We start from the raw sequence: 16,021 nt of genomic DNA, 5'->3' as shown, positions 1-16,021 counted from the left end.
AGGAAAATTAGCTAGTCAAGTGGCATGTTCACTTTCAAGCTAGTTACACCTCTAAGGTGGGCTGCCTCAAGTGAACACAGAAAGAGGGTTCTAACATCTTGATTTGGGTGGAATTAGAAACTCTGGGTCAGGGTTATGCCCACTCCCCACAGGAAGTCGTCATATAAGGGGTGTAGGGACCCCAAGGGTAAGTAGCCAGTTGGCTACTAGCCTTCACGCTCCTTAACACCCCAACATTTAGAATTAAGATGGACCCCTGAAACCAGGAAAGCAGATCAAGGCAAGACTTCAACTTTTAGGAACCGAGGAAGAAGGACAGATAGAGCGATAACAGAGGACATACATCAAACATTGGCGCCAAACCCTAACAGCCTGCTTGTACTGCACCAATCGCCAAGGCCAAATTCACAAAGAACTGGATACCATTCCAAACCCCTTGGCAGACCATCTAGCATCTTAACAGCCAGAAAAGATCTCCCTTGGAGTGGAGAAGCCACTTTCCAGCACCAGCAGGCACCGACTGTAGCTGCCAGGTCCAGCGTTCTGCCTACTGAGGGAGCAGAATCCCAGCAAAAGGTCTTTGTGCTCCAGGAGGTCAGAACCGTCTCTGCACCGAGTTTGGAGATGCCAGGACATCCAGGAGCCACTCTGCACCAATACCCTGGGTACAGGAGCGGTTGCCGCCACCAAGGCCTGTTGCATGTTCAGTCCGTACACCACCAACCCCGACCTACCGACGAGAGACATCAGGATCCTAAAGGCCAGCACCGATGTGGCCTGCTGCTCTGTTCTGTCCCCCTTCACCAGGTCTCTGATACAGAGTGAGAGCCACTGACAGCGCAACCCGCCCGGACAAAATACCTACGCACCCGAGCCCCACAACACTAGTCCACGGAAACCGACAGTGTCCTCTGTGCCCCAGCGACCCTCAAGAGTGGAGCCTCACTTTGGGTTCAGCCGGACTGGTTCCCCAGCCTCTTTCTTACCCCTACTTACCTTAAGTCCAGAAGAACAGTCCTGTAAGTCGATTGCAACTGACCCTTTGCAGTGAATGTTTATCCCATATGGTAATATTACAGTGTTCAAGGCTGACAGCTGTCATTTTCTATTGAAAATTTAATAACGTCTAAAGTACTTACCGAATACAAAGATCTGGGTGTCTAAAATTCTATAAAATTGTAGGTATTTTTCTAAATTGGTCTCGAGGTTCTTCTTGCCTATGTGTCTCATTTATGAACTCTTTGTGTATAAAAAATAGTTAACACTATCATCTGATAAGCCTACACTGCTCGCCCATACTATCAAAAAAGAGAGTATTACAGGGTATTTAATAGGCCCTGTAAGCCAATAAGGGTTTTTTGGACTTTTTAAATAATAGACCTTATTTTGGTACACTACACAAAAAGCCAGCTTTCTACAATTATGCGAAAACAATAAGATTTAATATATCATGCTATGTTCAACTTCAGAAACAGAACCCAACTCTCCGACTTTACCTACACACACTGAAAGGTTTTGAAGATTTTTTTTATTTTTTTATTTCTTTATTGGGTTTTCTCCAAATCGGCAGTGCACATTCACAACAACATGGTTACATTTCGTCCACCTCAGCCGAGGCGAAAAATTACACTATAAGAATATACGTCATCAATAATGACTACATTCGCCATCGTTGAAAAACCCCCTCACCCCCCCTCAGCGTTCTCTTCGGTTAGCCGTCTCATGAGATGTTCCACCCCAAAACTTACCCAACTATCGGGAAAAAAAACCCGCCCCTCTCAACCCCGACCACCAGGTTTGTGCAACTCAAGACACATGTAACTTAGTATTCATGCGGGCTCACCTTGCGTCTCTCTCTCTCTTGTCCTGGGGCCCTCCCCTCACTGGAGGACGGTTCCATGGCACTGTCTATAGACACTTGGGAGGCTTGTTCCCCCTATCTTCTGCATCATTACTCCCCATGCCAGTAACACCTCGGGTAGCTTTGGATCCCTCCTGGTATTTCTTATATGCCCCTCCTCTGCCAGGGCTCATTGCCGCAAATCCACCCCAATTATGCCAGTAGTGGTCCCTGTTGCGACAACCAGTGGATCGCAATACGCTTCTTGGCTATGACTAGACCCAGGACCAGGAACCGCCTGCTGATCTTACATTTCCGGTCCTTAGGAATCAAACCCAGTAAACAGGCAGGCAGGCGGCTCGAGTTCCATAGTCCATCCCGTAATTCGGGTCAGATCCCCAATAACCTCCCCCCAGTACGTCTGGATCTTCGGGCATGTCCATACCATATGCAGGAAATCTGTCATGTCGTAGCGCCATCTGGGGCAGTGAGGGTCCCTGGCGCCATCAATGGAGTGCAGCCTCTTGGGCGAGAGGTACGTCATATGTATTATGTTCTACTGGATCTGCTTAAAGCGATTGCTCACCGCCACCTTCCGCACACTCTCGTGTTTTTTTTCCAGAGTCTCGCGTCGTGACCTCCTGTGGACACACCTGCTGCATTTATCTTCTATGTGTAGAGGGCCGTTCTTTTTGTCGTCCCTCTATGCTCTGTAGAGGTGGCTAACACACTTTCTCCCCCCCCCCTGCCATAGCAATCATGGTGACCAGAGTGAGGGAGTGCCCCGGGGCATCTGGGAATGCAGGCCACAGTTGCCGTGCCATTGCCACCAGTTTGGCGTACTGCAGAAGGTTTTGAAGCTTTAGCATAAGAGTAAAGCTGGGAGAAGTGCGTATCTGGCTTTGAAAAACAAATGTTTTAGGATAAGTGTTATACCTTTTTTCTCAAGGGATATCATTTACAAGTTATGCTTAAGAGGTGTTGTTACTGCTACTACCCATGAGAGAAGCAACCATTCAAACTGGCTTGACTTGTCCTCAGCATTTGACACCACCAAACATGAAAACCTGATTACTCTTCTTCAATATAGGATGGGAATATCAGATGCTGTAATAAATTGGTTTGCCTCTTTCTTACAGAACTGCACCCAAAGATTCAAAGTTAACCAATCCCTTGCAACCCGTCCCTATAGGAGGCTCCGCACTTTCGCCCACACTTTTCAACCTTTTCATGGACCCGCTCTCTGATATTCTGAACCGCTCTAACATTCATTAGCATACGTATGCTGATAACATTCAACTGTATTTGAAAATCTCCTCTCCAGATGACATAAAACTCTAAATGATGCACTCCTAAAAACTAAAAAAAAGGCTAATTCATAACCATCTATTGTTAAATACTCTCAAAACAGAATTCCTTCGGATGCCCCCCCCCCCCCCCCCACACACTGCAATCACTCTGCACCTATTCTTTTCTGGCTCATACAACTTACTGCTCTTAACTGCACCACTCATGTTGTTTCCTCTGCTAAATCTTTAGGTATAACCTTGGACAAATACCTAAATCTGCAGGCAGGAGCACATCAGTGCAACTATTAGGGGAGCCAATCTTCAGCTCAACACCCTTTGGAAAATCAAGCCATTCATTCCACCTGAGGACATCCAGCCAGTAGTACAATACCTAGTTATCTCACACTTGGAATATGGGTTGGTGACCCTTGCTAGGCTACCTAAAGCTATTTTGGATCCGCTTAGAGCCACTCTGAACTCTTTGGCCACACTCATCACAGGATCCAGAAAACATGACCACATTATGCCAGACCTAACTCAACTAAACTGGCTGACCATTGAAGCTAGGATCCGGTTTAAGATAGCTTGTCTGACACACAAAGCTATCCATTACAACACCCCCGTTTACCTGGAAAAAAAGCCTGAGCTATCTGGCTCGAGTCAGCACTTCCGAAGCTCTAACTCCCCACTATTGAAACCTCCCAAATTCAAGAAGAAGAGTGCTTACAATCTTACTTACTCTGGTCTTGCTCCAAGAATATGGAAAGCTCTTCCTCCCACGATCAGATGCAACCCATCTAATGCCTCTTTCAAAAAAAATGTCAAATGGCTACTCCTGAATGACCTTTAGCCCTGTTACCATCTCAATCTACTTCTTTCTCCTATTTTGATACTCTTGTATACTGTTTGTTCAAATTGTATTATGTTTCTTCTCAGGTGTCCTTTTGACCTATTGCTCTGCTGAACATTTACAGGTCCCACTAGATTGGCTGACTCCCCGTGGCCCCCTTAGACCTTATGTGTGCCCCTCTTTGACCTAGTGGTTAAGTTATCACATTTGTTCCATTTTGTTGCTGTACTCATGCTTTTTCTCTTTATTCATCATTACACTTACGCCACTTTGCACAACGCTCTGATACCCGTATGGGTCATGTTCGCGCTTTGTAAAACACTTCAAATAAATAAATGTACTGAGGAGGTCACTGCTGGTGATCTTGCATGGGGTGGCCATCTCGTCTGATGAGGTCACTATTCTCATATTAATAGTACTAGTATCTCAGTAGGATTTTCATTAAACATAAGTATCTCTTATAACAGAAAAGGTTGATACCCCTGGAGTTGATCCATAATTTGTACACACGTGTGTGGTAAACAAACAATTTCAAAAGTCTAAAACCAGCAAAGAGCCATAAGAAATGGGGAGCTAGGAAAAAGATTGAATTCAGAAGTGTTGGTAGGAATATGACATGGGCAAACTACAAGGGAACTGTGGCTTCTTCCCTTCCTCAGTTCTATGTTCTATAAATTCAACTAACTTCGAGTGTGCTGAAGACACTGGCAGCACACACTCAAATCCCTGCCCTACACTGTACACTTGATGCACTACAGATTTCTGTGCACCCACAGTTTCTCCAGGGGCTCTAAAAAGGCTAAGAGGTGCTAGATAAGGCATCAAAAGGGTTAAATACAGCTTTATTCTCATGGTAGTTTTTTTCAAACGATTTGTCAATGTACTTTTTTTGGAAACAAGTTTCGAAATGTTGCTTTCTGAATACCTTTATTAAATATCTCCCTAGTTTTACTTTAACCAGGAGCCCATAAGCTGTACTAAACCCATAACACCAATGACAAGATCATCTCATCTATTCTTTAACTTCAAATAAAATAGTTCCGGAAACAAGTATTTAACTTCATACTTGACCGCTGCAGGTATTGCTTTTTGAAAGCCCTTAAGAATCGTCCTTGGACACCAGCCACATTGAACATATAGAATGTGTCTACTTGGAGGCGTTGCCATTCTTGAACAAGGATTTTGGCTAGGTCTCCCTCAGGGAATCCTATTTAGCATGCAACTATTTCATCAATAATGCCAGGGAATATGCTTGCTTTGGTCAGCCCCTGCTTTAAAAGAGTTCTCAAACTTTCTGTATCTTTCATGCGTGAACTCTCATTCCTGCTGGATCATCCATCCCAACCAGTTTAGAATGTATAGATGAGTCTGTCAATGAGAACCAGTTATACTGTGCTCTTCTGCATAGTGCACTCTGGAAAATACCCACTCCGATACGTGAATCCCACTTTACGGTCAGATATTTGACCTGTGAAGGCTAACTTGACACTGTTGGAAAGCAGGTAGTTGTGATGCCCACAGATGGGTAAAGGGTCAGTAGTACATTTGCGCATTCAAATCTTGTCAGACAGCTGGTCTGCAATGTATAATACTGAATCAAATTAACAGTAATATTCATGTTTGACAACATTTTTGTCAGGCTAATGCAAATAGTTGTTTTCTTTAGCAGCTAGTTTTTGCAGACAATCATTAAGAAAATTAATTTTTTACAATATAAGCTGCGGACCAATCGGTGGCGATCTATTATTAGGGTAATAGATAAATTGAAAAGACAATGAGCAGACAGACCTACCTCTCTGGCTTCGTAGGTATCGGGGACAGTGATTCGATATGGGGCATCCGGAATGTCATAGTATGGCTGGTCCTTGTGTATGTCCTACAATAAAAAACACAACACATCAGAAGAGTCTAATGTACTTTGCACACATGCGTGCGGACAAAATGTCTCACAGAAGAAAAAGTACATTCCCAGTGTATAGGAGCACAGATCAATACAAAGACAAAAAACTGTTACAGCCCGATGACCTTGTGCAGATTTATCCAACACCAAGTGCTGCATCCGCAATCTAAACCACCTTATTAAACCCTAATGAACAGTGTAATATAAATATACTGCACCTGCTCATCGCCAAATGACTGATGACATACAGTTTACACTGATGGTAAATAACAACTGTTGTGACATTAAGAAAAAAAAGAGGCCACAGCTACTTGCCACAGTAGTGGAATGCCAGGCAAATCTACTTAAAAACTCCTAATCGATTTCCGGCAAAGTGTCAGGAAAAAACAATACTAGACTGCAAAGTAGCACTTAGCACGATGAACATCAGCATTCAAGAAGCATACACTTCCATCAGGAACTGCCCAGGGACTGTGAGAGTCCTAAATTAAAGTATGTTTCTGGAACTTGGAGACAACAGAACACGCTGGACAACCCAAGAGACAGTAATAAACAATCATCTTTGACAGCAAGACACTTACTGCACTGAGAGACAGCGAGAGTGTCTGAAGGATGTCCAACATAGTCTTCAGCACAGTCCCACTCCAGAGCAAATGGGGGAACCTAAAGAAAAGAAACACAGAAACCAAAGGTCAAGTGCATGATGTGAGTTATGAGGTCCTTTGGGAAACTACTGACAAATGAATGCAATGAAACTAGATGGACAAAATATATAAAGTCAACAAATTGTGCACAAAGCCGCAGGCTGGTATAGCAAGAGTGTTGAATCCAGCAAGTGTGGTTTAGGTGCTTCCTTGCAGAAAACAAACACAAGGACATTTTGGTAAGAATGCATATGTTTTTAGTTTCTTTCTCCTGACTGGATGACTTCCTCTGTGAAGATGTGTATGGGGAAAGCATTCAACATTTTGAGGGGCCGGGCGCATCTGAACTTCAAACTGGTACCCACCTTTGAACTTGTAGCATTTTCTAGAAGCATTGGTTAGCTAGACGGTGTTTCAAAGAAGGTTTAAGATTTTTCATGCATGTTTTAGTGGAAGAGACAAACAGTCTTGGTAAAGACCTGCGGAAGGGTGTTACAGTGATATGATGTGTGTCAAATGATGGCACTGAATATGCAGCTACAGTATGCTCTTCTACAGTCTGTCAACGACCAGGCTACATGTGACCACAATAGTGCAGAGCCAAAGTGATTATGTTATGCAAGCCTTGTGACTTCAATTTGATCTAGGTATCTCCTTCTTGACCATAACAGGTACCATATATATGACTTACTGTCAAAAATAAAGAATTAGACTGCACTTATATAGGTTACAAAAAAGACAGATATACAGATGAAATTTGTCAAAAGCAGCTGTGCATAATTCATGGCTTTTACATTTTTATCTAATCATTTGTCTTTGATATTTAAGAAGTAATAAGCCTAAGGTTTACAAATTATGACACAAATAAAATTGGATTAATTATATAACACATTAAGCTTAGCTGCACTGTAAAGCAGCATCTGGAAGGTTGGCAGTCTCCATTCTCAAGAAGGATGGATCCAGAGTACGACCACACAACAAAATGATCACAAAAAGCCTTTACTCTCGACGAGCAGTCTCCTGCTCTCAAGACTGTTTTCCATTGAGTTATGTGGTCTGTGTAGCACCCTCTCAATATAGGTCAGTGATAGTGTGATGGTGGAGAAGGCAAGGCGTGAGGGAGTGAATAGGACCTGGGTTGCTGATAAGAAAGCAGCACCTAATTTCTACCCACCCTTAGCCCACACAACTTTTTTCTTTGACCCCATATCCTGAATCTATGAAACACAACTGGGACAACTATCCTGGGTATGAGCAGACCCAAAGGATTGTGGACAAGATATGAAGGAACTACATTTTTTGTATTCATCTTTAATTAATGCTTAATTTGTCCTATTACCACCATACAAATATAAGCTGTTTTGAAAGTAAAATGAAACACATGCGGATCACACACAACCTTTTTGTGAATTTGTGAACTAGGAGATGCTGGCTCAAAAAAGGTGCTTTCAAGTGCATGACCAGAAAAGTTATTTTTTTCTTTCACTGAAAAGACACTGTAAAACCAATAGAAGTTCAAAACAACTTTACTCTGCCGAATTTACAAGTGTTCTGTTTTCTCTCCATATAAGTGAACAAGTTACCTTTGGTAATGCTCTTTCTGATGGATACTCCATATAACAATAGATTCCTCACATTTAGCGGAAGACTGGATTCCGATAAATCTTTAGCAATGAATCAGGAGCCTGTAGATTGTGCAGTGTGGCCCAGCCTTGAATTCAAACTGCCCAGGAAGTGATGGAGCAGTTGCATGTAAGCACCACCTCTGCGTACTGAAGTCACTTTATGGTGTCTGCTATCTCCACCTTTACCTAACAGCCCCCCAACTCAGCAACATGTCCATCACTATCATAAACTCTGGATGAGGTAGAAAGAGTGGTCTGCAGCAGTTGAAGTCTGCTTGTTCCAAATCATCCCCTGTGAACCTGGGAGGAGTTGGAGATGCAGCCCTGAAGCAGGGCCATTCAGATCTGAGGTTCTACTATAGGGCGAGCAGGTGCCAGCTGGCATTGAAGATGAGAAGTTTGCACGAGGCAAGGAGACCAAGAAACCTCAGACCCATACTCACCGAGACCCAGAACTGATCCCAAAATATCAGGATCATATCATAAATGTATCTGACTCAATGTGGCAGAGGAAAGGCTATGAATGTCAGTGTCGAAAATTTACCCATAGAATTAAATCTTTGCTTGGGGCTCACGTGAGATTTTGGCTCATTTATGGTGAAATCCCAACAATGTCAGGAGTGAATCCATCGTGTGGAGATGGCTTATGATTGACTGTGGTGAGCCTGCCTTCAGCAACCAAGCAGCAACTATTTGCAACATACCAAGGTGGACAGCAACCGTCGCCATCACTTTTGTGAACACCTGAGGCACCAAGGTATAAGCCAAAAGCACAGTAAACTGAAATTATTCAAAGTCACCTAAAACCGCAGGTATAATCTGAGGGATTGCAGGGCTGGTAAGTAGAAGGAATATGCTACTTACCAGTATGCATCTGTTCTTGGCATGTAGGGCTGCTGATATTCATATCTGTGCATAGATCGCCGCCTAGTATTGGGTCCGGATGATTGCACATTGTTGTCCTGGAAGAGGCTTCGAAGTATCACGAGATAGGTGGCTCCTCCCTTGGACTACAGTGCGCATGGGCATCCTCTCCATCCCCAGATTGTTTTTCGCCATTGTGGCAGAGATGGAGTATAGTACAGTAAGAGATGTCCATGCAAAGAGTGAATGCTGCAGCTGCGACAGGCACCGGGGAGGCGGGTGGGCGATATGACTATCAGCAGCCCTACATGCCAAGAACAGATGCATACTGGTAAGTAGCATATTCCGTTCGAGGCATGTGGGCTGCTGAATTCATATCTGTGCATAGAATGTATAGCAGTATCTCCCTTAGCGGTGGCTACCTGTGTTAGCTGCAGCAGTCTGGAAAAGAGTTTTGAGAACAGCCTGTCCAACAGCAGCTTGCTGTTTTCAATGTACATCTACACAATAGTGTTTTGTAAATGTATGTGTGGTTGACCATGTGGCTGCTCTGCAAATTTCGTGTAAAGGAATATTTCCTAGGAAAGCCATGGATGCCCCTAGCTTAAGTGGAATGCGCTCTAGGGGGGACTGTTAAGGTGCGTTTTGCCTTTATATAACATATTTGTATGCACTTAACTATCCATCTGGCTTTGCCTGATTTTGAAATAGGGTTTCCCTTGTGTTGAGGTGAGAAGGCAACAAACAATTGTTTTGTCTTGCAAAATGTTTTAGTTCTGTCTATGTAATATAGCAGAGCTCTTTTGACATCAAGGGTATGCAAGGCCCTTTCAGCTACTGTTTGTAGGTTCTGAAAGAACACTGGCAGTTCAATAGTTTGATTTAAATGGAAATGGGATACCACTTTTGGCATGAACTTAGGTTTTGTTCTAAGAACTACTCTATTTGCATGTACCTGAATGAATGACTCTTGAATAGTTAGGGCTTGCAGCTCACTAACTCTTCGAAGCGAAGTAATGGCAATAAGGAAAGCCACTTTCCAAGTAAGAAATTGTAGTTCGCATGAGTGCAGAGGCTCAAAGGGTGGTCCCATTAGTCTGGTTAAAACAACATTTAGATTCCAGATTAGTGATGGTGGGTGTCTTGGAGGAATTACGCGTTTAAGTCCTTCCATAAACGCTTTAATTGCTGGCACCCTGAATAGTGAAAGGTGTTGCCTGTTTTGCAAATATGCTGCTAACGCAGCTAGGTGTATTCTGATGGACGAAAAAGCTAAATTGCACCGTTGGAGGTGCAATAGGTAGCAAATGATGTTTTGAGTGGAAGCATCAAGCGGGTTAATGTCATTGTTATTACAATAAATGACGAAACGTTTCCACTTTGCTGCATAGCATGCTCTGGTAATGGGTTTCCTTGCCTCTTTGATAATATTCATGCAGTCTGGGGGCAAGTTGAGGTATCCAAATTCTAGGATTTCAGGAGCCAGATCGCTAGGTTCAGCTGTTGGGGATCTGGGTGTTGGATTTCGCCATGGTTCTGCGTTAGAAGACTGGGTGTTAGTCGTAGTCTTTGATGAGGCACCAATGACAGTTGTAGGAACGTCGTGTACCATGGTTGTCTCGCCCACGTGGGAGCAACTAGGATTAGAGTCAGCGAATGTTGGTGCATTTTGCGTGCCACCAGCGGTATTAGTGGAGCTGGGCGAAAAGCGTACGCAAATTTGCCTGACCAGTTCATCCATATCGCATTGCCTTGCGACTGCAGATGTGGGAACCTGGCGGCAAAGTACTGGCATTTTGCGTTTTCGCTTGTGGCAAACAGATCTATTTCCGGGTGTCCCCACTTCCGGAAGAATGGTTGGAGCACTTTGGGGTGATTTTCCCATTCGTGCATCTGTTGGCTGTGCCTGCTTAAGAGGTCTGCCACTTGGTTGTCCTTGCCTGGGAGGTGTTCTGCCATGAGAAAGATGTTCCTCTGAATGGCCCATTTCCACATTGCTTGAGCTAGATGCGACAGCTGTGGGGAGTGTGTTCCTCCCCGTTTCTGAATGTAATACATAGCTGTCATGTTGTCCGTCCGAATCAACACAGCTTTGTTCCGTAAGTGTTTCGCAAAAGCTTTTAGGGCTAGAAAGATGGCCATCAATTCTAGGAGATTGATATGCATTTTCTTTTGCTGTACAGTCCAGAGTCCCTGCACTGTGTAGTGTAGGACATGGGCTCCCCATCCTAGCAGGGATGCGTCCGCTGTTAACACTATTTGTGGGACAGGCTCTTGGAACAGTCGACCTTTGCAAAGGTTTTGTGGATTCCACCAATGCAGAGAGTTGTATGCACGACTGCTCACCAACACTAGGTCTTTTAGTTGCCCGTGAGCCTGGTTCCACTGCCTTGCTAGGCATTCTTGTAGCGGACGCATATGTAGTCTGGCGTGAGGGACTATGAATATGCACGAGGACATCATGCCTATTAGCTGCATAAACACTCGAGCTGGTAGTGAGTGTTGGGGTCTGAACTTTTGTATTAGCGTCTGCATTCCCTGGACCCGTGCTGTGTTGGGATATGCTTTTGCTGACAGTGTATCTATTGTCGCTCCCAGGTACTGTTGGACGTGGGAGGGTTGTAGGTGTGACTTTGGGTAGTTTAGTGAGAATCCTAAACTGTCCAGTAGGTGTATGGTCTTTGACATGTTGTCGGCACATTGCTGGGCTGTTGGCGCGTGTATTAGCCAGTCGTCCAGATAAGGGTACACGTGTATGTGTTGCCTTCTGAGATGTGCCGCTACTGTAGCTAGACATTTGGTGAACACTGTAGGAGCTGTTGTCACCCCAAATGGCAGGACTTTGAATTGGTAGTGTTGCCCTTGAATGGTGAACCTCAAATACTTTCTGTGAGCAGGGTGTATTGGTATACAAAAGTATGCATCTTTGAGGTCTAAAGTTGCTAGGAAGTCTCCCTGTTGAAGCAATGGTAAGACTTGCTGGAGAGTGAGCATGTGAAAATGCTCTGACAGAATGTAGACATTGAGGGGCCTGAGGTCCAATATTGGTCTGAGAGACCCGTCCTTCTTTGGAATTAGGAAATATAGGGAGTATACTCCTGTTCCCTGATGTTGCAGTGGGACTGGTTCTATGGCCCCCTTTTTCAGCATATTGATGACCTCTTGCTGAAGTAACGTTATATGTTCCTGTGACATAGGACGGTGCACGGGTGGTATGTTGGGTGGAGTTGAGGTGAGCTCTAGACAATAGCCATGTTGGATAATTTGCCTGACCCACTTGTCTGTGGTGATGTTTAACCAGACTTGTTGAAATTGTTGTATTCTTCCCCCGACTGGTGTTATGTGGTCTGGAGGGAGTGTCAGGAAGTCACTGCTTTGTGTTAGTAGAGGATCTATTTGCATTGCCTCCACGACCTCTGCCTTTGGCATTGTTTCCTCTATAACCACCCCTGCTGGTATTTTTGTTATATGTGGATTGTGTGTTAGTTTTGTAGTTGGAGGATTGCTGTGATGTTCCTCGCGCTCCTCCTCTATAATTGGAGCGACGAAAGGAGCCCCGGTGTTGTTGGGACTGGAGAGCTCCCATAGATTTTGCTGTTTCTGTATCCTTTTTCATTTTGTCCAGAATTGAATCAACTGCTGGACCAAATAAAAAATCAGGGTTAATTGGCTGATTAAGAATTGTAGATTGGACTTCATTCTTAAAGCCTGATGTGCGAAGCCATGCGTGTCGCCTTATTAGCACGCTGGTATTGATGGATCTGGCAGCTGTGTCTGCAGCGTCTAGTGCACACTTAATGGATGCATGGGTGATGAGCTTTCCCTCTTGTAGAAGTTCATCTGCCTGCTGTTTGTAGGGATCAGGTAAGTGTTGGAGAATTTCCTCCAAACTGTCGTAGTGCGCCCTATCATATCTGGCTAGCAAGGCCTGTGTATTGGCTATTCTCCAGGAGTGTGCTGCCTGGGCCGCCACTCTTTTGCCTGATGCCTCAAATATCTTAGATTCCTTGTCTGGAGGTGCAGCCTCACCAGTAGTCTGTGAGTTTGCACGCTTATGTGCGTTTGATACCACTAAGGAATCTAGGGGTAGCTGTCCTTTGATGTATGTAGGATCTATAGGTGCAGCTCTGTATTTTTTCTCAATTCTTGGGTTAATGACCCGGGCCCTAGCAGTGTCCTTAAAAATGTCACCTGTGTGTTTTAACACCCCTTTTAGCATTGGGAGTGTTTTAAAGTGTCTTTCAGATGTTGTGAGTGTATCAAAGAGGAAATCTTCCTCAATAGCATCAGAGTGCATATCTACATTGTGGTAGGTTGCTGCTCTATCTAACAGAGAATTAAATGCAACTGTATCCTCTGTGGGTGATGGCTTAGTAGGGGGGTATACTGCAGGGTCTGTAATGGGCAGAATCCCTTCATTGTCTGGTTCCCCTCCTGTACCCCGTGGCTGTGTGTCTGGGTCTGTATTTGGGTTTTGTGGATACCTAAAACCTACATTTGCGTCCTGATCTTCATCAGGGTTGTAGTCAGAGCGTGTTGGTGAGGTTGGGGTGTAAGGAGTAGTAGGCATAGCAGGAGTGATAGGTTCAAAGAGGATAGGAGAGGTAGCACAGTCTCTCTTTTTCTTTAAGGGGATTCTGGAAATGTCTTCTGTTGGTAGAGACCTTTTCTTTTTAGTATACACAGTCACTTTACCAGTTATTGGATCAATGTAGATTTTTGACTGGTTCTCTGTGGAGGGATCTGGGTGAAGAAGCTCCTCTTCAACAGTCGTTGGTTTTGGTGTTACAACCTTTGGTTTTTGTGTCTTTGGGTCGATGGTTTTTGGTACCTCGACCGTTTTAGGTGGTTGTATCGCCTTTGGTTGTTTTTCAACGGGTTATGTTGGTTTAACGACCTTTGCTGGCTTCACAACTTTTTTCGGACCGAGCGATGTTGTTGGTTCGAGAGTTTCTTTATGTTGTTTTGGAGCCTGCTGTTTCGGTTCGACGCTGTTTTTCGGGTCGATGGACTGCGGCTCGACCGATTTCTTTTCGTCCACCTTCGGTTTCGGTTGGACGTTAGTTTTGGGCGTAGGCCTTGTTTTGTCGTCGACTGGTTTGTTCCCCTTGTCGATACCTGAGGCTGATTTGCTCGATTCAACATGTTTTTTGGGGGTCGATTTGACGTGCTTTTGTTTTTGCGCCGAATCGACGTGTTTTGGCTTTGAGGTTGACTCGACGGCCTTTTTTAGTTTGGAGCTCGACTCGACAGCTTTTGTCTTCAATGTCGACTCGACGGTTTTTGGTTTCGAGGGTACTGTGGCCTTTAGGCTTTGATACCTTCGGGTCGACGTAATTCGGTCTGAAGACTGTATTGTAGACCAGTTTCAGTTTTGATGGAACCGATGTTGTGTGACGTGTCTCAGAGGGCTCTTTCGATATGTACTAGGCGGCGATCTATGCACAGATATGAATTTAGCAGCCCACATACCTCGAACCTACGTATTCTGCTAGTCCAAGGACGCCATCCTGTCTTCTGGGTCTGGAACAGACAGGATCTGAGCCACAGTGAGCATTTTGAACCTGTCCTTCCTCAGAAAGGTGTTCTGCAGGCATAGGTCCAAAATAAAGCTTAAGCTTCCCTCTTTCTTCTGTACAAGAAGTAATACAAGTGGCATTCTCAAGTCTCTCTCAGTCCAGCACCAGTTCAACAGCACCTTTGGACAACAAAATGTGGACTTCCAGAATCAGATTGTAAAGTGCTCCTGCGAATGTCACTTCAGTTTATAATGAAGATGAGATGGGGAAAGAAACAAAGGGCAGAGCAAGCGCCACAAGCACTCAGCATGTGGGACTGTGACAGACATCTGTTTCCCGCAGTCTTGGCATCATTTGGCATCATTTGAATCCTGTAGTCTTTAGTGGGGTCATTTTCCCTAGCACACTGCTGTAGTAGGAATATGAAGTTGTTGAAAGACATAGTTGGAATTGAAGCCCCAGAATCGTGTCTGGGGGTGGGTGAGGGGGGGGTGGGGGAAGAAAAGGAACCTATGTCAGGGTGCAAGGGAAAGGTGGCCTTCATCTGTCCCTCAGCTTTGTCATTTCTTGGCTGGAATGGAATCATAGCAGAGCCACATGGCACCAACTACTGGTGCGCAAGAGCATTGCTGGCAACGTTGCTCCAGATCCAGTCTGGCACCGGGGACCGTTGTAAAAGTGAGGAATCAGCAGGAAATCAAACAAACATTAAGATCAGGTACAAACAAAAAATACATAAAACACCAAAGCACCAAATCCAATTAAAGCTGATGACAACCATAACTGTAGGAGCAAGTCAGTACTAAACAAAATAGGGAAAAAACTGAAAGGTGCTCCGGGAATGTTAGCATAGAGGTCCAGCCATACAGCTGAACTAAACAGTACAAATTTGAAAGAAAGTTCCATAGTATAGTCACAAAGTGATGGCACGTTCCACATGATGGAAATTTGAGGCTTTGATAGTGTATCTCAAGAAATCCAAAAATATAAAAACCTATATTTTATTATTTGTCAACTACCTTTCTCATAATAGATCAGTGACCCAATCTACAGCAAACAAGATTTTCAGGCCAAATCTCATCCTAGGCGATGAGGGGGTGGGGATGCCACTGGTCACAAAGACAGGACGATATCTTCCAAAAGTCGCTAATACTCACTTATCTACTAGCCCGGACAGATACTTGTCAGCCACTCTCCGGATGCGCTTATGGATATGGTTGAAGTTCACAAGTAAAAACTGCGCATGCCGCTCCAATTCCCCTTCATTTTCACGAGTCTTTGGCTATGAAAGTGAAAAGAATTTCAATCAAACTTGGGGTGCACAATGAATAATGAAGAGTTGAATCGGGCTCTTCTTAAAGACAGATATGACGAAAGCTCACCTGCACATCTTTAAATAACACACACAGGATATCAGTGAAAATACGCTATCTTAACCAAAGAACATCAGAAAACCATAAAGGGATTTAAAGCACCTGTCACAAGTGAAC

The 16,021-nt window shown here is 44.3% G+C and overlaps 1 protein-coding gene across 2 annotated transcripts in view; it reads right to left on the bottom strand.

The window, feature by feature from the left end:
* Positions 1 to 16,021, bottom strand: part of PI4KA (phosphatidylinositol 4-kinase alpha) — a 517,988-nt gene that overhangs the window by 170,538 nt on the left and 331,429 nt on the right. For both annotated transcript variants that reach the window (XM_078667865.1, XM_078667866.1), the window contains exons 25-27: positions 15,689 to 15,813; positions 6,461 to 6,542; positions 5,772 to 5,855 (exon numbers count right to left, since the gene is read on the bottom strand). In XM_078667865.1, coding sequence (XP_078523991.1) covers positions 5,772 to 5,855; positions 6,461 to 6,542; positions 15,689 to 15,813 — 291 coding nt within the window. The remainder of the gene's footprint in view (positions 1 to 5,771; positions 5,856 to 6,460; positions 6,543 to 15,688; positions 15,814 to 16,021) is intronic.

The sequence above is a fragment of the Lissotriton helveticus genome, chromosome 11, assembly GCF_964261635.1.
Source record: "Lissotriton helveticus chromosome 11, aLisHel1.1, whole genome shotgun sequence".
In the NCBI taxonomy this organism is placed as follows: domain Eukaryota; kingdom Metazoa; phylum Chordata; class Amphibia; order Caudata; family Salamandridae; genus Lissotriton; species Lissotriton helveticus.
This window is presented reverse-complemented; position numbering and strand designations above follow the sequence as displayed.